Source organism: Urtica dioica, chromosome 4 (genome assembly GCF_054948205.1).
Source record: "Urtica dioica subsp. dioica isolate 48M chromosome 4, U.dioica_male_clone48M_v1_H2, whole genome shotgun sequence".
In the NCBI taxonomy this organism is placed as follows: domain Eukaryota; kingdom Viridiplantae; phylum Streptophyta; class Magnoliopsida; order Rosales; family Urticaceae; genus Urtica; species Urtica dioica.
The window spans coordinates 3,192,210-3,216,621 of NC_142759.1; the positions used below are offsets into that span (position 1 = coordinate 3,192,210).

At 34.5% G+C, this 24,412-nt stretch overlaps 4 protein-coding genes across 5 annotated transcripts; 2 read left to right on the top strand and 2 right to left on the bottom strand.

Annotated features, from left to right (window-relative positions):
• Positions 1-1,076: 1,076 nt before the first annotated feature.
• CYP78A7 (cytochrome P450, family 78, subfamily A, polypeptide 7) lies at positions 1,077-3,426 on the top strand. The gene is made up of 2 exons (XM_089612375.1): positions 1,077-2,284; positions 2,446-3,426. The coding sequence occupies exons 1-2, from the start codon at positions 1,274-1,276 to the stop codon at positions 3,061-3,063; spliced, it is 1,629 nt and encodes a 542-aa protein (XP_089468501.1). The 5' UTR covers positions 1,077-1,273; the 3' UTR covers positions 3,064-3,426.
• An 8,175-nt stretch (positions 3,427-11,601) lies between these two features.
• LOC149399326 (transcription factor bHLH60-like) lies at positions 11,602-12,370 on the bottom strand. Its single transcript, XM_089613276.1, has 2 exons — positions 11,834-12,370; positions 11,602-11,688 (listed from the first exon to the last, which is right to left on the bottom strand). Exons 1-2 carry the CDS (start codon positions 12,368-12,370, stop codon positions 11,602-11,604), a joined length of 624 nt encoding a protein of 207 aa, XP_089469402.1.
• Positions 12,371-19,219: 6,849 nt separating this feature from the next.
• On the top strand, positions 19,220-21,559 carry LOC149399327 (uncharacterized). Of its 2 annotated transcripts, XM_089612543.1 has the most exons (10): positions 19,220-19,420; positions 19,502-19,597; positions 19,904-19,978; positions 20,276-20,344; positions 20,457-20,533; positions 20,644-20,732; positions 20,813-20,942; positions 21,018-21,108; positions 21,213-21,278; positions 21,384-21,559. In XM_089612543.1, exons 1-10 carry the CDS (start codon positions 19,256-19,258, stop codon positions 21,501-21,503), a joined length of 978 nt encoding a protein of 325 aa, XP_089468669.1. In that variant the 5' UTR covers positions 19,220-19,255; the 3' UTR covers positions 21,504-21,559. The 2 variants fall into 2 exon arrangements, with proteins under 2 accessions (XP_089468669.1, XP_089468670.1); XM_089612544.1 differs by lacking the exon at positions 19,904-19,978.
• On the bottom strand, positions 21,496-22,884 carry SEP2 (stress enhanced protein 2). Its single transcript, XM_089612545.1, has 2 exons — positions 22,468-22,884; positions 21,496-22,023 (listed from the first exon to the last, which is right to left on the bottom strand). The coding sequence occupies exons 1-2, from the start codon at positions 22,741-22,743 to the stop codon at positions 21,763-21,765; spliced, it is 537 nt and encodes a 178-aa protein (XP_089468671.1). The 5' UTR covers positions 22,744-22,884; the 3' UTR covers positions 21,496-21,762.
• Between the last annotated feature and the right edge of the window lie 1,528 nt (positions 22,885-24,412).

Consider the following 24,412-nt stretch of genomic DNA (forward strand, 5'->3'; position numbering starts at 1 on the left):
TATTAGGGTTTTTGGATTCGTTGTTTTTGGCCAAAAAAATCTATATGTTCTCATTAAATGCCCATATGATATATCTCCATAACGCTCTCTCATCATCCCAACCTCAACCTGGCTTATTGGAAATTTCGGCCTTCCAATAAGCCGATAAGGACGGCTTAATGGCTTAACGGAAATTTTCCTTCCGTTAAGTCATTAAGCCGTTTCCGTTTCTTATTGGAAGTCATTATTCCGTTAAGTCAATAAGCCGTTTTGATTTCAATTAAAATGTAAAATCAAAAGGACTAAAATGTTACGTTTTAAATAAAAAGGGTTAATATGCAAACTAAATTTTATCTTTACATACAAACTATATAATGAAAATATTTTCGATACGTTTTTATTTTAAGTAAGAAACGTGGACGGAACCACGAAAATTTTATTAATGAACCCTCACTTGTGGCGGAGGAAAACCGTGGTTACAATAAATATCATAAAACGAAAGGATTACAAAAATAAACCGTGGTACATAAACTATATTTTAGAAACTATATTATATTAAACTATATAGAAAATTTAATTTAGAAACTATATTATATAAATTACATAGAGCTTGATGAGATTGTAGAGAGAATTGTAGAGAGAATTTGATGGATGATGTTGTGAAAAATTGGATTGAAATGAGTTATATTTATAGAGAAAAAGATGAAAGTGTAAAAAAATTAATAAATCCGTGTATAAACAGTAAAATAACGGAAATCGCGGAAGCCGAATTTCCGTGTAAACGGTTCCGCGGAAGCCTTCTTTCCGTATAAACGGAAACCGCTAAGCCGTTAAGCCGAGTCTCGCGCGGAAGAAAGGACGGCTTCCGCATTTCCGTCTCCAACAAGCCACGTTGATCCCAACCACACATATTCATGCAAAATAATTAACCACAATATTAATCGTCCCTCGTTCCCCTCGCCACGTGAACAATATTTTCATTTTTACTTTCCATTTTCTTTAACCCCGCACACACATCACAATAACGTCATAAATCGCATCCCAACTCAATTAGTCCAAGGAATAAATAAAACATATATATAAATAAATACACATATTCACACCTTCAATCCCCTATAAATACATCACAAAATTAGGTGAATATTGTGCATTGCGTTTATGTGTGATCATTCTCTCTCTCTCTCTCTCACTCACACCTCTCTCATCCTACACCGAAAACATAACAAACTCCCAAAAAAAAAAAAAACACAAACCAAAAAACCCAAAACCTCTCTCTCTCTCTAAAAAACATAAAATGAGTTCTACTAATTTTGTGACGATGAGCAGCAAAGACACAAGCTGGTGGGTTTTGACCCTCCCGGCGTTTCTTGGCTCAAAAACCCTCTTCGAGAGCTGCGTTTTGCTCTACCTCGCTCTCGCCGTGTTGTCGTTTGGGCTTCTGACTTGGGCCTTGTCCACTGGTGGGCCCGCTTGGAAAGACGGTCGTAACCGAAAAGGCAAAACTCCGATCCCCGGCCCACGTGGCCTCCCCTTCTTCGGAAGCCTCTTCACCCTCAGCCGAGGCCTCCCACACCGCGCCCTGGCTTCCCAGGCTCGGCTCCGAGCCGGAAAAGCCGATCAGCTCATGGCCCTCAGCCTCGGCTCCACGCCGCTCGTCGTCGCCTCCGAGCCCAACATCGCCAGGGAGCTTCTGACGTCACCGAGCTTAGCCGACAGGCCTCTGAAGCTCTCGGCGCGGAGCTTGATGTTCGGCCGAGCCATCGGCTTCGCGCCGAGCGGCTCGTACTGGCGGCTGCTGAGGAGAATCGCTTCCTCGCACTTGTTCTCTCCCCGGCGCATTTTAGCGCACGAGGCTGGTCGAAGGCTAGAATGCGCCGGGCTTGTCTTGAACCTTGCGAGAGACGCATATCTCAACTCCGGCGTCGTTTCTTCGCTCAGGAACCACCTTCAACTGGCGTCGCTGAACGACGTGATGGGAAGCGTGTTCGGGAAGAGATACGACGCGTCGTGTGAGGAGCTGGGAGAGCTGAGAGAGATGGTTAGGGAAGGGTTTGAGCTTCTTGGCTCTTTCAACTGGTCCGACCATCTTCCGTGGCTGAGTTGGTTCTACGACCCGCTCCGAGTCGCTGAGCGGTGCGAGCGACTCGTTCCCCGAGTCAAGCGATTCGTCGGCGACATCATCGAAGAACACCGCAAGAAGGAGAAGATCACTGCCATCCGAGACGATCACGACTTCGTCGACGTTCTTCTCTCTTTAGACGGCGACGAGAAGCTTAACGACGATGACGTCATCGCAGTTCTCTGGGTACGTGTCTGGACGAAGCCCTAATTTTTGAAGGGCTAAATTTATACACTATAAAAATATGTTACGATACTTTACATTAGCATTAAAAGATGGCACGTAAAAATATAAGGTAATATTTAAGAAAAGACTGAGTGAACGTGTCATGTGGTGATTTGTTTCAGGAGATGATATTCAGAGGGACTGACACGACGGCTTTGCTGACTGAATGGGCGATGGCCGAGCTGGTCCTACACCCTGAGAAACAAGCCAAGCTTCGTGCTGAGCTAAACTCCCTGGCGGGTGACGGTAGAGAGGTGACAGACGCTGAGCTGGCAGGTCTTCCGTACCTTCAAGCGGTGATCAAGGAAACCCTCCGAGTCCACCCACCCGGACCACTCCTCTCCTGGGCCCGGCTCGCCACGTCGGACGTCCAGCTCAGCAACGGCATGGTGGTCCCGGCGCAGACCACGGCGATGGTCAACATGTGGGCCATAACCCACGACCCGGCCCATTGGGCCGACCCGGACGAGTTTCGGCCCGAGAGGTTCGTGGGCGCCGATTTCGACGTCCGCGGCTCGGACCTAAGGCTCGCTCCGTTCGGGGCGGGTCGCCGGGTCTGCCCCGGCAAGAATCTGGGCCTCGTCGTGGTGTCCCGATGGGTCGCCGAGCTCGTCCGGGCCTTCGAATGGGCCGAAGATCCGGCCCGGCCTGTTGACCTGACCGAGGTTTTGAAGCTCTCCTGTGAGATGAAGAATCCTTTGAGCGTCGTTGCTAAGCCAGTTAGGGCTTTCAAAATATAATATTATTTTGGATAAGATAGAGTCTGTGCTGTCGTTTAGTTGTTATTAATATGTTTGTTTGAGTGAGTGCTTGCTAGGATAAATATGGAAAATGTATTATTTTTAAGCTAAGTTTAGTTATGCAGCTAGAGAAATTAAAGAGGTCTCCAGTTTTGGGAACTAGAGTGATAATTTGGAGATGATCCACTCTTTGCTTTACATGTATGTTTAATATTATATTTTTGGTGTGTCACGAAGTATCTGGACGATAGTGGAAACTACGTCCGTTTTGCATGTAATGATGTAATATGAATTTCAAACAGCTGGTATTGTTATTTGTATTGAACCCGGGTTTTAATAATCAATTAGTAGTCTTTTTCATTACGACCAAATGTTGCTGATGCTGATCCGCACCTATGTTTTCTTAATTAGATATTTAACCCAACAAGTTTCATATAAATTCTCATTTCTCATTATATTTTGTTTAATGTATTTGGGACGACCTATTTTGTCGTACGTACGTCGTGTAATTAATGTATTTTCTGGTGCTACTGGAACAATATAATAATGTTGATTTTTCCAGCCATTAATATTTTCTTAAGATGGAAGTCAACTTCTGTCGTAAAATATATTAAAAAACAACACTTGTCCATGGTAATGCAAGTTTTCTCAGTCTTGGAAAGCTATGAATATCGGGATATTCTACGACGGAAAAAAACTCCAGTCATGCGATGTGTATTTACTAGCTATATATTTATTTAAAATACTGTTTTTAAGAGATTGTTTCAAATATTTTGAAAGTGTTTTATGATTGTTTGATGGGTCCAATATGAGCTTCTGTTACTGTTTTCTGGTTCCTAACATATGTGTGGAATCTCTCTCAAAAAAAAAAAAAAATATGTGTTGAATATGTTAACTTTATTGATTGAAACTTTTACAAAAGAATAGTTTGTGGTGTTTTGCAAGGCATTTGTTAAAGCAACTTATTTTCACAAGGATAGGAAATATAACAAATATTATTCGTTATGATATAGTTGACATTATTTTTATTCTATCAGTAAACTGTTTAGTTATATATAAATGTTAGTATATAGACATTGTTAATACGTACGCACGTTTGTTATAATTTGTAAATTGTGACTGAGCTTTATGTACATATAAAGCCTTCTTGTTTTGCAAATTTATAAGGTTTTCATGCAGACTTTCTGTTGGATGTTCAGAAAATAGAAGAAATTGTATCAGAATTTATACCCGGAGATTCTCTACACTACGATTTTAGTTTGGCTAATATTAAATAATAGCCTTTAAAATTTTATATTATAATATTATACTTTTACTTAAAATATCATATCTAGTATGATATGAAAACTACAAGTTACACTTTTGCAGCTACGAATAACAAACATTGCATTACATGTTTAATGTATAAGAAAACTAACTCAAATTACACAAAATTATATTACAAATATTCAAAATTTATTAATTTAATATGGAATTACATTATAGTTATCTATAGTGAAATTACTGATTCTGCGCAGCTGTTCCAGAATTTGTTGTAACAGAAAGTGCGACAGTTGCTGAAATTTAGAGAAACAAAAGATTAACGATATGAGTGCGGAAATAATAAATAGACACCAGAGTTGGTAACCCAGTTCGGCAATTCGTGTCTACGTCTGGAGGGCCTTTGCCCGGTGGAAAGCGATTTACTTTGATAACGTGGTACAATAAGGATTTACACTCATCGACTCCCTTGCTAGCTACCCAACCTACGTCTATCCTCTTCAACAGCAACTTAGGCTCCCCTTAAGTACGAGATCCCCTCGATTCCCACAGAATATCTCTCCCGAGACTTCTAAACGTATTTCCCAACAAAAACAATTGAACAACCTAACATCTAGCTTATAATACAATCACCCGTATATAGGCAACAAAGCAGAGGTAAAAGACACCTTAAAAGCTTGAACACATGTCGTTCTAAGCTCATCTAAAACACTCAAATAAATCTCTCCAAAGGCGTAAGTGAAGATGACGTGGTTATGACCTATTTATAGAGAAAATTAGGTCAAAACGAATTTTGAAGTCGGATTAGGATCACCAACCCATTATATCATCAATCCACATTGGAATCCTACTTCAATTCGGAATAGAAAAGCCCAAAAGTGAATGGGCCGTAATTGTTGCGCAAACTGTTACAACAGAAACTGTAACGCTTCCAGAATAATCGTAACAAGGCTCAATTCTATCCAAAAAAATATATCACGATTCTTTAAATATTTTGCCAACATTAAATCATCCATTAATGTAACAACATATAGTATACATCGTACATTTAGTATTCGTCCAATTTGTAATATATTTTTACACACTAATCCGTATGGTCACAGCTTGTAGTATAATAATGTATATAGCATTTACAAAAATAATATAAAAACTAAGAGAATAACCAATAAATAATTAAACAAGAGAAGTATATTTATAGTAAGAAAATACTATAATTAAATACAGAAATTCACATGGATGTCACAAACACAAATTATTAGGTGAAACATCGATCTCGTGTCACGTAAGAAGGAGAGTAACAAATAAGCAGATATGGTACATTGGCGAACAAGATTAAATCGCCATGTTTTGACAGGCCGATAGCTACTCGTAATTTAATATGTCAAATAAATCATATCGAGATTTCAATCCCATTCACCTCAATGCTCGACAAGAGATAGTCAACGGTGGATGATAGTTTTGACCTATGGTAGCTAGTTCACATAACGTCTCCCTTGATTAAAAGGAATAATTGTATACCAACTCGGCAATGATCGTAACGTCTAATTAAGCATTCACCTTCACTTCACATAATGACCTTCTTTGACACCTAAAAAAAAATAATGGCATGTAACTCGAGACAAAGTAGCTTTTGTAGCTTAGGAAACTTTTGGTGTCACCTCCCTTTTTTATTTCTTTAAAATTTGGGTAAAACAACTTTGAATTTGGGTTAAACAACAAGTCGACATGGTTAGATCGAAACAAACACTAAGTACGTGCGATTGAGAGTTGCTTGTATACTTCGAACGAAATGAAAAACAATAAGCACACTACGATTCGAGCACTTATTTGACTCTTGTAAAATACTCACATTGGTTCATAGAGGATCCAAACAACTAATGAGTGATGACAATAGAAAAAATTGTTTTTCCAACTGTATGAACAATAATCTACCAGTATCTCTCACGCTGAGTTAGTGAATGTCGACTATTTTGTCTCCGAATCAAAACAAAACAAAACATCCAGTCCACTACAAAAAAAAATAAATAAATAAAAATGCAGAGCGTTAAAAAGACAAAAATAAAAATAAACAAAATCTTCGGACATGTCTCGCATTTAAAAAGCACCCCTTTGATATTTAAATACGTCTTGTCTCATATCAGTACCTCATTCGCCAGCTAACGCGCCTCGTCACACAAAACCCACACCTCATTTCCTTTCAATCGGAGAATTTCTAAAACTCTTTTGAGGCGAGTGATCGATATGACTTAGGCCAGCCACGTTGTTCCAATTTGATTTTGTATATATTTCTTGTTGGAGTGCACTGTTTTGATTGACATCTCCGACGACTTCTGTTTTCTCAACTTTAAGCAAAATATATATATATATATATATATATATATATATGTAAATGTTTATACAAATAGACATTATTGATTTATCTTGATTTAATTAACCTCAAAATCAGATAAGAAAATTATATGATATGTCACGTGGAATTGCAGTGACCAGACGTGTGTCATTCCGTAGAAAAACATGTTCGACATTCGTGTTAAGCTAATTTTTAGACGATCTTCCAAAAGCATAGCTCACAAATCAGACAACGATTCATTTCCGATTAATGATTATATCATTTGTACGATACGCGTGTATACATGCTATTAAGTATTAATAACTAAAGTCGTCTATTTTCGTTTACGACGACAAATAACTTAGCAATTCCAATACAGGAAAACGCCAACTGAATTTTTGCACACAGACATACATACACATTCATATAAATCTTCTTTCTTCTTAATTCATTGATTAAATGGTCAAAGTTGGAATGACATGACGAATCAGAGAAAGCAACGAGCACGTGATGTTCAAGTGATATAGCACTGTTTCGTTATGGCCATTATTACGCGTGGTTCTCATAACCTACTTGTCCCTCGAAACCAGCTGGCCGGTCATTTAAGACAGAGCACTATAAAAAAAAAAGGTGACACTGATAATTACATTTAAAATACTACACCGAATGAAAAATTGCGTCGCTATATATGTTTCAGATTATAACCTACGGACCCTAATCACATACCATTGGTCGATTTATTTTTCTCAATGACACCATTCAGCAAACTTAGACGGTGTAAACAGGGACAGCCGTGAATTTTGTCTAAGGGATCGAGGCTAATGTATAAATTTATAATGATGGAGATGTGATAAATTTTATTTGTTCGACCTTTAAAAACAATTATAATCTATTGAATGATAAGAAATTTTTAATTATAAATAAACTATACGCATACTAAGTACACAATATTGTCATGCCAATATTATATTGAGATTATCTAACCATGGAAGGATACACTAACTTTTTTATTATTGATTAAAAAAATCAAGCCTAATATGTAGATTTAACATAAAAAGAAAAAGAGAAAATGAGCAAACTTTTAATCACACTTTGTTTTTCATTTAATATTTGTTTACCTCTTTTTTAAAGTCGGATATAAGTCTTTATTTTTGTGGTGTATATACTATATACACATGTTTGTTTGAAGAAGATAAATAATAGATGAGATTTTAAGTTTATACTTCAACCTAAATTAATGTATAGATAAAACAAAACTCATAGTAGGCTCTCCTACGAACTTATCATTAGCCTCTAATTTTTTCTATATATGGTTACACAGAGGAATTTAGTTAAATGTATTTTATTTTTACCGTTTTAATTTTGATGGTGTGGTACACCAATGTCAGCTAGTATAACACAAAGATGATAACTTATACTTACTTTGAATTGGAATTACATGATATTTAATTTAAAAAATACTGACGAATAGAAACACACGAACTCATTCCAAATTGTCCTTATTATGTCGCTGCTTGAGGCACACTAGGGTTAGGCAATAATCTACGTTCTCGTGTATTTTTTCTGTGTGCCATATATTTTATACTTACAGAAAAAAATATTCAAAGTTTTGAAACGTTTCCCAATAACAGCCTGATACGGAATTCACACTGAACTGTATATCTATAATTATATACTCGCGACTGAAGATATAACATGTCAACATCTAGACGTTAAAATCAGGGCATGGTCAGATAAACCCTAGTGCCAATGTAATCGCTTACGTACTATATCTTTTGAATTAATTTACACATATTTTATATATGAATAATAAAGGCCTAAGTTTATGGGAGACCGTACGATATTCCAGGCTGGTTACTTTTAAGATACGAAAAAAACATAGAATCGAAAATCCCGATCATTCAGGTATATATGCCTAAACCCTAGTGCCTCTCTCTATCTGGGTCGTTGTTTTTTGCATGGAGATATGTCAGGACTGCTTTAATTCGCTTCTATCACGACAATAATTGAGAGAGGAACATATACAAAGCTAGGGTGTGAAGAGATCAGGAGATAGAGATAGCTCATAGATCGAAAAGAGAAACAAAGGCACGTGAAATTGACAATAATTTACTGGGACATTTGCCATCACTTTTCCTTTCTGAATTATCAAACTTGTTCACATTTAGTTCCAAAGGGACGAGTCTCACCATTTTGCTACAGTAACTAGTTTCGTTACACGATATGTATATATATAATATAAAATGACATATAATTTAGTCGGTGTTATTATTCATTTTTTGTCTTTCATTTCTTCTATAGTACGTTCGTAAATTGGACTATATGCTCATTTAAAATAAATAAGAGTTAAACCGTATTAAATTTGGGAATATAAGTAAATTATTCATGGAAAGAAAACTTTAAGTGAGTACCTCTTCGTTATAAACATATATGTTGATGTCAAACAGTCAAAGTGGTTGCATATTTATTCTATTTCTCTTTATTTATTAATAAAAAAAACTCAAACATGCAAATTTGAAAGATATTAATATATAAATTACATCTGCTATATGTATTAGCTATACTTAGAAGTCATCATTGCTTAGTTTGAATAAATAATTAATTTATAACATAAATAATAAGAAGCACCTCAACTCCCATATATGCATCCTAGAGCCGCCACGTGGCCCCGCCAGACGGCGACACGTGGCATTTTTTTTTTTTTTTTTTTGGTCTTCCGGCCTTTACATTAGTTTTTTTTTTTTTGTCTTTCGACCTTTACATTTTTTCCCCCGGCATTTCGGCTTTTATTTTTTTTTCTAGGTCTTTAATTTTTTTTCCCTCTCTCATCAATATATTTTGTATATATTTTGTTTTATTTTTCTCGCTCTTTCATCAATATATTTTGTATAATTTTTTTATGTATATTATAATCATGATTACTAATACTATATTATATTATATCAATAACATACATTATTTTGAGTATATGTTATTATATATATATATATATATATATATATATATATATTCTTGGAAAAACTATGTGTTATTAATATTACACGTATATTTTGTATATTTTGTATATTTTTTTTTTATATATTATCATAGATATTGTTGAAATAAGTATATTGAAAGACCATGGATACTGGTAAAAAAAAGGTTATCTTACATGGTACATGTGGTCCACGAGATATGCTATTAGAAGTTGTGATATTAGTTCAGCAATTTAGAAAGCCAGATGTTTTAACCATGACATACAACCCGAATTGGTGAGAGATGAGCAAACAACGATTATGCAATGTAGAATCATAAAAACATTTTTCTTACCTTTTGTAATTTTGTTACGCATTACTTATCTTTAAATAGTTTTATTTCTTTATTAAATTCTATTTATTTTTCTCTTTCATATTTATTTTCATTCACCTTATATTTGTATTCACATTTCATTGAAATCGAACACAAGTTTTATTTACTCATAAAAGTTTAATCAATGTACAATAAATTTTTTACTTTTTATTATTTATTCATGATTTTTAATGGATTTTCCTTAATTGCTGATTTCTTTAGTGTCAATTGTTTATGAAGCTTGATAACATAAGTTAACCTCTACATATTTTACTTGTTATAATCATTTATAATATCATAAAATCATTAGTAGCTTTAATAAATAACAATTCTAATAAATTAGACATAAATGTTATTCCAATGCATGAAACAGTAAAAGTTGAGGAAAGAATCTCTGAACGAGAAAGAACAAAGAGAAGAAAAATGTCGCAACTCGAGTAGCTATATGATAAGACTACATGTTAGTACTGACAAAACGTTTATGGGGGCAGAAAATCTCTGCCACTAAAAAGCTTACGATTTATATATATTCACTGATTCACTGTATCATCTTTCCTGTTAGCTTTATTTTTTTTTAGTAATCTTTATATATATATATTCACTGTAACTTTGTTTTTTTTTTTTTAATAAATATTAAGTGTAACTAAAATTGCAGTTGATGAATAAGTAACTTATTTATAATAATGATTTATATTATTAAGTAATTTTAAGTAAATAGTCTAGTTTTGTAATGATTTTAAGTAATTTATTTATAATATTTTTTTATAAGTTATATTAATAGCGCATACTGATTCAAATTCTTATATAAAAGCATAGATGATGGCCATATGCATTGTTATATAACACTGCTTTTGGATAAGACTTAATATATTATCTTCAATAAAATGTAAAGCCATTATATTATCGCGCATTAGAAATTATAAAAAAAAATTATTAAAATTATCTATAACTTTTTGGGGCTTTATTTTTAAATAATCTCCACTATATTTCGATGACATCTGATGCGTTGTCCGATGAGGTTGATCGTGATATTTTTTGATTTGGTTCTGATGAATATTCAATTTCAATAAGAACTGATGACTAAATGAGATGAAATATGTTTACTATAAAAGGCATCTCGTGTCTTATAATTAATACCAATAGAAGACAGCGAAATCTTCCATGACAAATTTAATTCATAAACACAATTCATTTTGGAGATATGGTCTTAGGGCCAATTTTGCGTTGTATTGGATTCTATCACGGATATAATTTTAATTTTTTTAAAAAACAATTGACGTTTTATAATAAGATTTGAGGCTTAAAATATATACATTAACATTTGTTATACTGTGGGAAGCATTGACAATTTCTTTTCATGGTGATTGTCGTGGTCGGATCATATAGTAAACAAAACGAGTCTTACAAGATGTGTAGAAACACGTCGTTTTATCAGGCGTCCTGATAATTAACTTACATAAATCATTCTCATAATATTTTTTATTGCCTTCTTTTAATATAATATCATAAAAAAACAGACATTGAAACACATATAATAGCGTTTTCCAAGTTTGGTCATTAAAAATAGTCATAATTTTTTATGTATATTTAAAAAGATAAATTACACTCATGCCCCCTTGAACTCAAGGGTCGGTAACGAACTGCCCCCTAAACTCGAAAAAGTCACAAAAAATCACCTGAACTCTCGTTCTGTTAAAGTATTGTCCCTTCTGTCAAAAATATTCCGTTAAAATGAGCACATGACTCTCACGTGATTATTATTTGAAAGAAAAATTAATAATATTTTTTAAATAATTAAATAATTAGAAAGACCAGTGGTCTCACCCAAAACCAAACGCGATAATTTCTTATTACCTTCTTCTCCCTCTCTTTCCTCTTCGTCGACAGCCTCTGATTCTTCTCTTCTGCCGTCGGATCGGAAGCCGGAGGTTGAAAAGAATTCGCGTTCGAGTCGGTCTCAGCCGGCTCGTTCTTGACCTTCTCTAGGATGGCGCTCGAATTCGACGGCACCGAGCTCGTCGTTTCCAGAGAGCACTCGCCGGCGTACTTCGAGAACATCGCCGCGCGCTCGATTAGCGCTGGATCGGAAAGGAACGCCAGGCTAGATCCGAACGAGTGGCAATATGGCTTCCGTCGGAGAAACTCGACTTCGCGCGGGAAATTCGCCGGAGCCGGAGCTCTGTCGTGGAGAAGCTCCACCGCCTGAGTCGGCGGGAGCTCCAGAAGCGCAGTGAACGAGCTCGCACTCTCCGGCGGCCCAAGATTTGATGAGATCAGGCCGTGGATTTCATCACCGAATTGTAGCGAGTCAAACCCTAACCCTAGCCCAACCTCTCCTCCGCCGCCACCGCCTGGCTCTGATCCTGTCAGAGACGCTGAACTTCTCTCCATCAGCCAAACCTTCAGAATTTCGACCAATGAAAACAAATTCACTCCGGAGAAACCCTAATGAAGCAATTCCCGGCGTGAATTTAAGGAAATCGTCCAATTGATGGCAATTCTTCGGATAGCAAGGGCAGAGATACACAAAGTAGCAATGTCTATATATGTGCATGTATATATAGGCGAGAATGTGGCAGTTCTTCCATGAAGGCCAATCTCTGTCTGTGTGTGGTTAGTGAGAGAGAGAGAGAGAGTGAGAGAGAGATTAGTTGTGAGCCATTTGAAGGTTGTGGAAAGCAACGTTTGGTTTTGGGTGAGACCACTGGTCTTTCTAATTATTTAATTATAATCACGTGATTAATTATTTAAGCAATACTATTACTTTTCCCTTCAAATAATAATCACGTGAGAGTCATGTGCTCATTTTAACGGAATATTTTTGACAGAAGGGGCAATACTTTAACAGAACGAGAGTTCACGTGATTTTTTGTGACTTTTTCGAGTTTAGGGGGCAGTTCGTTACCGACCCTTGAATTCAGGGGGTATTCTTGTAATTTATCCTATTTAAAATGATTATTTTGCCCACTTTTTCCGAATAAATAGAATTAAATTACAAATGTTAAATACAGCCACACAACATTATATAACAAAAAGTGGTAGTTAGCTTGGTTTAGCGGTAATCCAACACACACCTCGACGGAGAGGTCATGGGTTCAAGCCCCCATGGGATGCAGAAATGCATGCCCCTATGATTTATTCTAATAAGTATGTAATCTTAGCCAGTAATGTCACCTACTATGTTATCTTGGCCGATAGTGTCACCTGCGCTTTGCACTGCTAATATATCATATAATCCTGGCCGATAGTGCCTGTACTAAAAAAAAAAACATTATATAACAGAAAATAAAGAGAGATAAACTAACGGGATTAATTTGCCGATAAGAAAAAGAAAGAGTATCAAAGTGATATAAACCATAACAAACAACATTGATTCAAATTCGATATAACGGAAACTAAAATTGGGAAGTAATTAAACCTCAAAATATGACATGGTTTGTATGGATTAGTGTATTGATAGTAAGAAGTGTGATAAACAAAGGGAGACGTAGGCGTATCGTAGTTTAGGCCCCTTATGTAAGATTATAGCCTAATTGTCTAATAACTGAGTAAATAGCATAAAATAAGACACAATGCACGCACCTAGGGGTGGCAATTTGGGCCGGACACGAGACACGGCACGGTTACGACACGGTTTAAATGGGTTTGGGTCGACCTAAAATGGATCTGGATCCATCCGTGTCGAACACGATTAACACGATTAAATAACGGGTGAACACGACACGAACACGACAACCCATTGGGACCCGATTAGACACGAATATTAAATGGGTAAACACGATCAAACCCGTAATGACCCAGTTAAAATATTAAAAACAACTATCAAATTAAATTATAAGAATAAATATTATATACAATACAAATTATAAGTGAAGTGTATCCACTTTACATAGAATAATCTCTAGTTAATGATTTGTTGGAGATACATTGCTTTTTGAAAGATTGTGTTTGAACTTCTCTTTTGTATTACAAATATTATGTTGGTGGCTTAGTTGATTATATGGAGTATTTTTATTAATTACTTATTATGACTAATTTTTTAATTAATTTGATTTAGAGAATTTTAATATTTTGAAATAAACATGTGTAAGGGCCTAAACCGATTCACGTGTTCAAACGGGTTTAGTGGTCTAAATGGGTTTGTGGGTCTAAGTGGGTTCGTGGGTTACATGGTCCATTAAGACACGATTAATAAATGGGTCTTAATGGGTTGGGTCTGGGTTTGACAAAAACATAGTGGGTCGGGTTTGGGTTTTGCTCCTAGACACGATTAATAAATGGGTCGGGTTTGGGTCTGTCAAAAAATACATGAAAACGAATAGGACACGACACGAACACGACACGTGACCCGAATTGCCACCCCTACACGCACCATATATCTGGAACAGTTGAGGTAAAATTCACCATCCAGGATCCCCATCAAGTTTAAGAGATAAACGGCTTTTTTGACATAACTTTGTTTTTTAAAAAAAGTGTTTTTAGATTTAGTTTTTGAAAAAAACTGTTTTTTTTTTCAAAAACTGACATGTGTTTGGTAAACTGTTAATAAAACAGTTGTTGCTGATAGCAAAAGTTAACTAGCGTTTGGTAAAATAAATATATTATAGTAAAAAGACTAAAATAGACATGTTTTTAAAAATTAAATAATAATAATTAATATGTTTATTCATATGCATATATATGAAAATATTTTTTTCTAAAAAAAATCAAAGAGAAAAAAAGATAACGTAAGAAGACAAACTACTATTGGACTCAAACGGCCAACGACATTTCAATAAAATGCACAAATTATTTTTTTTAATAAATTTCACTCTTAGATAGAAACACTTTGTACGGGGATATATATTACGGTAATTTGTATAACAAACTTAAAAACACTTTTTCCAAAAGTTAATAATCATAGCTTTTTCATCTTATGTACAAAATCTAAAATCGCTTTTAAAGTTTTTTGTAAAAACAGTTTTACCAAACACTGAATAAGCAGTTTAGTTTTTTCTAAAAACAAAAACAAGACATTTTAATCTCAACCAAACGCAGTTTGATAATTTCATAAATCAATGCTACACCTACTTAGCAAAATACTTGTAAATATAGTTTGATCTCTAAATTAAATTTTTAATCAAAATAGTATTTATTTTTATAAATCTATCAATCTTTTTGTATTTTGTTGTCTTTCAATCTTTTTTGTAAAAATATCTATAAGTGTAGATAACTTGTTTATAACTTTGAAAAATATCCTCAAAATAAAATTTCACTCTCAATATCCAAAAACTGCTAAAATGTTATTTTAGTGTTTTGTGGTATAATATAATTTTATAATTTGTATAACGAATTTAACAAATTAAATAAAATTATCTAAATATAGATGTTTAAAGTTGAGTGATGATAAACCTCTACCTCCTCATCCTCATGAGGAACTCATGACATTATTTCGGAGATGGCATGAAATTATTATAAATAACTTTCAGACTAAATTATATTTTTTAAAAAATATAATTTAGCGGATTTCATTTTGAAAAGCACTAAAGGTTTGCAAGTCAATAATTTTTAAGATCATTGTGCTAAAATCTCAACCTCCTAATAATTATAGGACTACTCCCCTAAAACCACACTTGGTATATATGTTTGTATAAAAATTCTTTAACTTGGTATTTACAGCAAAAAAAACAAAAACAAACAAAAAAACACGAGTCTCAGATAGATACGTGTTCTTATGGGGGTGTCTTCTAAACAGTTAATGTACGTAGGTTCAACGCACAGTCAGATCTATATGTTCAATTCAATTAAATGTCATAAATATCTGCTATATACGACATTATTTATGACAGCACATGAAATCTTCTACCATTTGTCCTATGCATTACTAAAATCTAAAAGATCGAATTCCTTTCTCTGTTTTTGTAATATATTTTTTTTTTTTGTGCGGTGCGTGCGTATGCGTGCGCGCGTGTGTGTGTGAAATTAAAATCTCAAGTTTCTCAAGAAAAATAAGTCTAAATCGCTGAAAAAAAAAAAACTAAATTTCAAATAATAAAGCTGAAGTAGGTACTGGAGCTCGTGATAACAAGTAATTTGAGCATATTTAATGATAAACAAATATCATATTTGCTTAATTTGTAACATAAGCAATTTAAACTACAACTAATTTAAGTAAATTTGTTTTCTATTGGTAAGCTAAATCATTCTCCTACCTTAACTTTATCCCACATGTTAATAATTAATATTTTATTATTATTTTCTATTTAATTTCCACTTACTAAATAAAAAAAAAATAAAAAGTGGCCCATTTAATTTGCTAAACTAGATAGTTTAGTTAAGCAAAGTAGTTTAGTTAAACTAATAGATAAAGTGCAAAATAATGATAAGTAACTACCTTACAACTTTTACTAATTGCTAGTAAGTCCTCACAATTGTTAAGCCACAAACCATTAAATATGCTCTTTTTATTGCTCATATTTCCGTGTCAAATGGGAAAGACCTGATGGGGATCGTTTAAAGATCAATTTAGATTCGGCTTTCAAGGTGTTAAAATAAGCGTATTGTCATTTTCTGTATTGTTATCGTTTCTTGTCTTGTTGTATTTCTGTTGTTGCCGTTCATATACATGTTGTCGTTTATTAAGATAAAAATGGAAAAATAGTGTGGATGTGATTTGTGAAAAAGTAGAATCGAAGCGAATTCTCTATAGTTGACGCGGAGTTACTGCAAAATTCATAAATGAACGTAATTTTATATTCGAAGTAGACAATAAGTGTATAATAGATAGTTTGGCCAAGGCTGGCTCTTTTTGAAAATATTTTATATGTAGCTAAAAAAAATTATTCTATACTGTTTAGTTAGATTATGAGAATGGCTAATGGTGTATCCCATAGTTTGTGTAAATGGGCTATGCTCGATGCGAACCACACGATATTTGTAATAAAATTGATATACCGCTTCTTGTGCAGAATCTCTTTTTTTGTAGCGGAAACCAATTAATACGATGCATGGGGCCGATGGGGGTGATAATTTTTTTATCGAGCTTCCCAAAAAGAATGTTCAGTGAGATTTTAACGAGGCTCATTAAAAGAATCGTACTCGAACATTTTAACATTGTGCAATATGTATATTACATATGATAATATTATTTATTTTAAATAATTGCGAAAAACAATGTGTCTAAAGCATGGTTTTAAATGCCGGCGAAATTCTCCGACATTCGTCGGCAAAGCCGTTTTCGGACGTCCAACGGCCGGAGAAAGTATGGATGTCGTTTTTCCTCTTTTTGTCGTTCGAAATTCGCCGAAAACGACACGTCGTTTTGACATGAAATGATCGGTCATTTTCGTTGTGCTTAAAGACCAAACTCGTCATATTATCCACGAATTTACAGAGAATCGAAGAAAACAGAAAAAAAAAACGAAAATGACGAAATTATACCCTCTGTTTAACTAAAATGACGAAATTATACCCTGAAATGAATAACAACGTCACAAATCTCCCTTTCATTGATATTAACTCTTATATAAGAAAAACCGAATCAAATCTAAATCAGTACCCTAACTTCCAAATTCTCAATTTTGAAATAAAAATAGCCTTAAATTGAAATTAAATAATAAAACTCATACTTCCTAAGAAATGACTTCATTCTGTGTTCGAATTGTAACTCTAAATCCTGGATTCTCTGTTCGAATATGCGATTTTGATGACTATCAACTATCGATGTTTACCCATTTGCCTCTTTTTGTGTTCTTCACGATTAAGAGACTGTTGTTTATTTTTTAGTTTTTAACTAAATTACATATATGACGCGAATGAATAAAGATAATTGGTGTTTATGTATAAATATTATAGTCAACGTCAATGAAAAGTCAATAAAAAGAATATTCGTGACACTGTTGTCTATTTCAGGGTATAATTTCGTCATTTTAGTTAAACATAGGGTATAATTTCGTCATTTTAGTTAAACAGAGGGTATGAACTCGACATTTTTGAAAACCGAAGGTTAAACTCGACATTTCACTAAAACACAGGGTATAAATGTGTTATTTTCCCTTTTTTTTAAACTCAGTTTCTGTAAAACGTGAATTTGGTGTACAAATTGATTTTTTTTTTTTAAATATAATGTCCTTCATTAAAGTTGTTTGAAATGTCATTCATTAAAGAGGCTCAAAACGGTAACGAAAACGACATTTTTTTTCCTTGGTCTAAAGTTTGTACAATTATAGTGGTATTTTACAAATGGTAAACAATCACTTTTATATGAAGTTAAGAAGTGTATTCTCAAATAACTTTTTAGCACTTCAAAAGGATTTAAAATACAAAAATTTAGCGATATAAGCCACATAAACATAAGCGTTTGCGTTTTAGCCAACGTTTTATAAATTTTTCGTAAATAGCAAAAAACTATTGTAAATATTTCGTAAATAGTCATATTTACTAGAAATTTACTCTGCCTTTTCTATTATTTTGATAGCGTAGATAGATTTACGTGGGTATTTACAAAAAATTAACGAAACGTTGGCTATTTCAAAATTTCTAACGTTTCATATGACTAGATAACCACTGGACCCTTTAAAATAACCCACTATTTTGTAATTTTTCTTACAACATTTCTTTACCTACTTAGCCATTTGGGGTTTTAATAATGAGAACTATACTTTTTAGTTATAAAGTTATGCTATTTAAATATTTCAATTACTATTCTTAGCTATACATTTTTATTATTATGAAGTTAATAGGGTTATTCATGGATTCTCCATGTACCTACTTATAAATAGCTATTTTTATTTATAAATTGAGGCATCACGAGATTGAGAAGAATCGAATTCAAATTCAAAGCCGAAATATAGTGGAAGATCTTCCTGAGTGCAACATTTTATACAAACATACGTTTTAAATCTCTTCAAAAATAGTATTTTTCAAACGGTAAACAATTATTTTATTTGTAAATGAAATTGTAAACACTAAATAAAGTTAAATATAGACAGAAACAGTAAAAATAAATTAAAAAAATTTATAAACATAAAGAAATCAAGAACATGATGACAAGAAAACGCTATGTTTGTAATTAAAAAAATTCAAGCACGTTATACTCGCGATAACATATAAAAAGGGCTACCAAAAGGAATAATGACTATTCAGAAATATTTTTTTGGGCCCAACGGCCCAGAAAAAGCCTAAGATTATAGGCCGAACCCAAAACCTTATCCAATACCAAAGCGGTCCTTTCAATTAAAATTTTAGAGAGCCAAAAAAAAAAAAAAAATTGATCAGTAAATCAGTAACGGCCACAACATGTTGAGCAGCTTAGCCATGGCTTCTCTATCAACCACCACAAGCTTTGGCCTGCGAAAAAGTAATTATGATCTCAACGGCTATCCGCGGCGAAGTAGGGTTTCGTCTTCCTCCTCCGCCGTCCCAAGCGTTGACCTAAACACTCTCCAATCTGCCATTGACAAAGTCAGTGATGATCTCTCTTCCCCTAATCAAACAATTTTATCATAATCACGATCCATAACAAAACTCAATTACTTGATTCAGAAAGATAGTAGCAGTGTGAAAGAGGCGTTGGATGGGCTGAGCGAGGCCGGGTTTGCGAAGAAATGGAATTCTCAGCCAAATGTGTCTCGCAGAATGGTTAGTCTCTCCATTAGTTACAGTTTTGTATTACTTTTCTAGTACACAAATTATTTAGGCGCTTTAGCTACTTAGTTGGAAAATAGTCAAGGTGTCACAATTGATACAAGAACTAGCCAAACTAAGTTTAATGCATTCAAATTTGAGTGTGCACTCAATTGACGAGTTCACTATGCAATATACTAAGTGGAATATTGACAGGTTTAACTAATTTGTTTTTTCTTTCTTTTCCGATATTTCTATTTGAACATTATTTGTGATTGTTTCGTTCATTATATTTTTGTTTTGTTTTGTTTTGCCGCGAAGACGTCTCTAAGAGAGCTGACGATGCTAGGAATTCAAAATGCCGAAAACCTGGCGATTCCTAGTGTTAGAAATGATGTGAGTACTTGTAAATTTATAGTATTTATGTTTCTTCAATGGAACGGTGAAGAGGAATTTTCGATTAGAAATAAATATCCAGCTTTTTTTCTTTTGTCCGGAAAGAATAATCATGTTAACATGACAGTTTTGACCGAATTAAATTACCTAACATAGTGTAATTTTATTTTAAACTTTTTGGTAATTGCTTACAGGCCAATAGAAGACTCAAATAAACTGCAATGTATTGCATATATTGATTATGGGTCTGGAAAACTAGTGTTTTATATGGTTGATATATTTTTTCCAGTGTTACAGGCGGCTTTTCTTTTCACAGTGGTCGGAACGACCGGATTTTTAGGCATTATTGCCGGCCAACTTCCCGGGGTAACGACGAATTGTTTATTTATTAACGAATATAAATTCTTTCATTGCGTTAAAAAAAAGCCAATTAATTTTTTTTGTGCTTGGATTATAATTTGGGTCCCCTGTTTTGCAGGATTGGGGATTCTTTGTTCCTTACTTGCTTGGGAGTATCTCATTGGTAGTTTTGGGTGTTGGAAGCACTGCTCCGGGGTAAGTACTACCGAATCGCTCGAAATTATATTATTGATTAGTTTAAAAATGGGTTTCTTGGACCGCAAGACACCACAATTCACGAGCAATGTTATTCGATTTTTTATTAGGCTTCTTCAAGCCGGCATAGATGGTTTCTCGTCGTTCTTTCCGGATTATCAAGACAGAATCGCCCGACACGAAGCAGCTCATTTCTTAGGTAATATAGCATATTATTTTGTTCAAGTGATTTCCTGACAATAATTTTTATTGTTTTTTTTTTTTCATTTTCATTATTAGTTGCTTACTTGCTGGGGCTACCAATTCTGGGTTATTCTCTGGATATCGGGAAAGAGCATGTTAATCTCATCGACGAAAGGCTCGAAAAGATTATTTACAGCGGCCAACTCGATCCCAAAGAACTCGACAAGTATGTCCTCTCGTTAATTTATTCGTGGTAGTCCAATTGTGGTTTATATTATTTTTAAATTTTTTAAGTTTTCAGACTGGCAGTTGTGTCTATGGCCGGGCTCGCGGCCGAAGGCCTTAAATATGACAAAGTTATTGGACAATCTGCTGATCTTTTCTCTCTTCAGGTTAATTATTTCAACTTAAAGATTTTAATTTGATTTTTATTCTAGTAGATTTAAAATGCCTTTTTTTTGGGGGGCAATATTGCTTTGAATTCAATAAATTTCAGAGATTTATAAACCGAAGCAAACCACCGATGAGCAAGGAACAGCAACAAAATCTTACTAGATGGGCTGTAAGTTTCAGATCACACTTTGATCATCACATAAACATAATTTATATACAATAAAAATAAAAATTCTAAACGTAATCTTTTGTTTTTCCTTCTTCTTTTCTTCAGGTTTTGTTAGCTGGGTCCCTTTTGAAAACTAACAAGGATTTGCATGAAGCTCTTATCACTGCAATGTCAAACAAGGCAACCGTATTGGAGTGCATTGAAGCCATTGAGAAAGTAACTTAAATAATACAGTTAAATTTGAAATCAATATTTATACACACACACATATATAATATTAATATGCATATCGTTACTCGAACATTTTTGTAATGTATCAAATATAACTACGTGTTATAAAACCAAATACATCTCAATAAATTTATATCTTTTGAGATTATCGCCACTCTGATTTCTTTAGCCTAATTTTATTCTTTTTGTTTCTATATCTAATTATAAAAATGATATAGATCACTAGTAGTATATGTATCATGTATGTAAGTATCTAGATGAGGTGGTCGGATTCGGTTTCGTAGAACAATCCGTCGACGATCTGATCGATCAGGCCGTCGATGAAAGATGTGTATCGGACGGTGAGGATGCTGCCAAGTCGGCGTCGAGAGCTGGAGAGCCAAGCGAAGATCGCGGCCAATCCAACGGCTGAGAGGCAAGCCCCGCCGGCTTCTTCGATTCCTTGCAAATCCATCTTCCCAAACACCGAATTTCCCGTCGCCAATTCACTCGTCACCGTCGCCGCAAATACTATCTGCATCATCATATTATTATAATGAGCTTCTATTTGGTCAAACTTTAGTTTTGACTTTTTTTGGTGATTAGTATGAGATTTTTATTTTTTAATTTTTGCTGTTGTCTGTACTCTGTATGACCGAGTCAAAAAAATCAACGAGTTCAAAGATATTCAAACTTGGCTGTCTCGAAATACTACTTTTTCTTATAATCCATGAAGTGTTGAAAATCTTTTTTTCAATTTTCAAACTAGTCCATAGCTAATGAAAATTACTGTTTTCGGATCTATATATTTTCACACGGTAAATAAATAAAGTGATTTATATTTGAAGCCTTTCTTTCATTTTTTTTTAAGGATAATGTTTAATAGGAAGAATCTGGAGAAGATTCCGTCAAAAGAACGAAAAAAAAAGAGAACAAAATCTTCATTTCATAAAGATATTTTCGATCCAGAATGACTGACCATGGCGAGACGACCAGACATGATCTCGAAGTCCTGGCTCTTCCTCGAACTCTCGATGTACTCCGACAGAGTCTCGAAGAACGACGCCGAATCTCCGCCGTCACGTGGCTCTTCTCTCCGCCGCGTCGTCTTCACGGCGTAAGATCGGAGCGTGCAGAGCCTCGGCTGAAGCACGATCTTCGCGCTCCGAGGACCGCTCCGATCGTACGAATCTCCCGGTATCCTCCGATTCATCGCCGGAGATTCGCATCGGAAGGCACGCGCCGTCGTGGCCATCGATCGGTGACGGCTCTCTCTGTTTGGAAGCTGAGAAAATGGAAACGGAGAAAGAAAGTATAGCCTTAGATAGAGTCGAGAAGAAGCAGCTTTTAGAAAGGGATTATTGCTTTGCGTGTATAATAATCTCTCTTCTTATAAACGTTTTTTGTTCGTATTTATTTTCTTTTTTGGGGGTTTGGTTGGACTTGTCTGTGGTGGTGGCTTTAGAGTCCACGTCGGTGCTCTTTTTGAGACCAGGTTTAGTGGGTCCCACTGAAGAGCACGTGGCGTATGGTTTGTTCGGTGGCGTCGTTTTCGCGTCTTGAACCTTCCTATGTTCTATGGAACCGTACAAAACGGAAATGAGAATGAGAAATGTCAAAATTGTGAAACTGAGCTCCATCATTGGGAGTTGTAAATATCTGCCATGCCATGTAATATGAATATCCAATATTTGAAATCCTGGCGATCGATTTTGTGCCGACGATCTCAAAAATCGAATATTGCAGTGGTTGACGAAAATGTCAGATGAAAATAATGTGAAAATTTGAGAAAAAAATGTCGACGAAAATTTCGATCGTAAACGAAAATTTCGATAAAACATGAAATGACGACAGAAATAATATTGTAAAATTTAATTTTAAAAAAAATATTTTTATATATAGCCTAAAGGTATCTAGAGCAAATAATTATGTATATGTATATATATATATATATTTACTGAAACATATAATTCTGCAAATCACAAATTATTGGGGTTTTGCTTTAAGAGCAATTTATTGGACCCATGCTTTACCACAATTTTTGTCTTTGGTCCACTACCTCACCCACGCCTTTCTTTTTTTTCTTCTATTCTCTGGTCCTTTGCAGATCTGGACAAAATACAATGAGAACAATGGCGAACTTCTGCCGAAATCACCAAAATAAAGTTGAATCTGCACTACGATGGTCGGCTTTTGGACGACGTGATGAAAGTGTCGTCGACCTCACGCGAATCATCTCTGCAAATTTGATCGAAACACGACGACCTCGACATTTTTGCGACACGATGCCGATAGAATGACGACATTTCGACGGCATTTTCCGGCGAAACGAATAACATGCTCGAATCAGTCCGATACCCTCAAAAAAGAAAAATTTCGTCGACAAAACGGCGATATTTCTCGGCATTTTAAACCTTGCATCCCTACTAATATCTGTAAATTATGTTTCATACATACTATCATATTAATAAAGACACACGTCGATAGAAATAAATAATAGTTTTGCGCAAAGTACAAAAACACTACTTAGATGATGTTCTCTCATTATATACATGCATCATATAGAATAGTACTAAATTTCAAATATTTACAATTATTGATAACGAGATTCAAACAATCGCAGTCAATCATAGTTTTTATTTATTTATTAATATAAAAGTCCACCTTTGAGCCTCTTCATCGTTCCCGGAGGAGAAGAGTGGTAGTAGAGGAAAAAGAATCAAAAGAAATTTGATTAATTAAGATAGAGTCCGCCTCAAAAGCGCTCCGCACAATTGGCTGAACATTCCTTAATATACAAAAACTCGAGACTCAAAATTGGAATATCGTTTCGTCTACACAAAATTGACAACATCAAAACAATTACTACAATCCAAAATATTAAGAAACAGAGGTAATGAGAACCAAAACAAAATTTAATAATC

What these genes read in the sequence shown, in the direction of transcription:
- CYP78A7 (XM_089612375.1), top strand. Translation starts at nt 1,274, where the DNA reads ATGAGTTCTACTAATTTTGTGACGATGAGCAGCAAAGACACAAGCTGG. An exon ending in ACGTCATCGCAGTTCTCTGG is followed by an intron (nt 2,285 to 2,445) that starts GTACGTGTCTGG and finishes GATTTGTTTCAG; the next exon opens with GAGATGATATTCAGAGGGAC.
- LOC149399326 (XM_089613276.1), bottom strand. Translation starts at nt 12,370, where the DNA reads ATGGAGAGAAGTTCAGCGTCTCTGACAGGATCAGAGCCAGGCGGTGGC. An exon ending in GGAAAGAGAGGGAGAAGAAG is followed by an intron (nt 11,689 to 11,833) that starts GTAATAAGAAAT and finishes TATTTTTGACAG; the next exon opens with AAGGGACAATACTTTAACAG.
- LOC149399327 (XM_089612543.1), top strand. Translation starts at nt 19,256, where the DNA reads ATGTTGAGCAGCTTAGCCATGGCTTCTCTATCAACCACCACAAGCTTT. An exon ending in TTCCTAGTGTTAGAAATGAT is followed by an intron (nt 19,979 to 20,275) that starts GTGAGTACTTGT and finishes CCAGTGTTACAG; the next exon opens with GCGGCTTTTCTTTTCACAGT. An exon ending in GATCCCAAAGAACTCGACAA is followed by an intron (nt 20,943 to 21,017) that starts GTATGTCCTCTC and finishes TTAAGTTTTCAG; the next exon opens with ACTGGCAGTTGTGTCTATGG.
- SEP2 (XM_089612545.1), bottom strand. Translation starts at nt 22,743, where the DNA reads ATGGCCACGACGGCGCGTGCCTTCCGATGCGAATCTCCGGCGATGAAT. An exon ending in TGTCTGGTCGTCTCGCCATG is followed by an intron (nt 22,024 to 22,467) that starts GTCAGTCATTCT and finishes ATGATGATGCAG; the next exon opens with ATAGTATTTGCGGCGACGGT.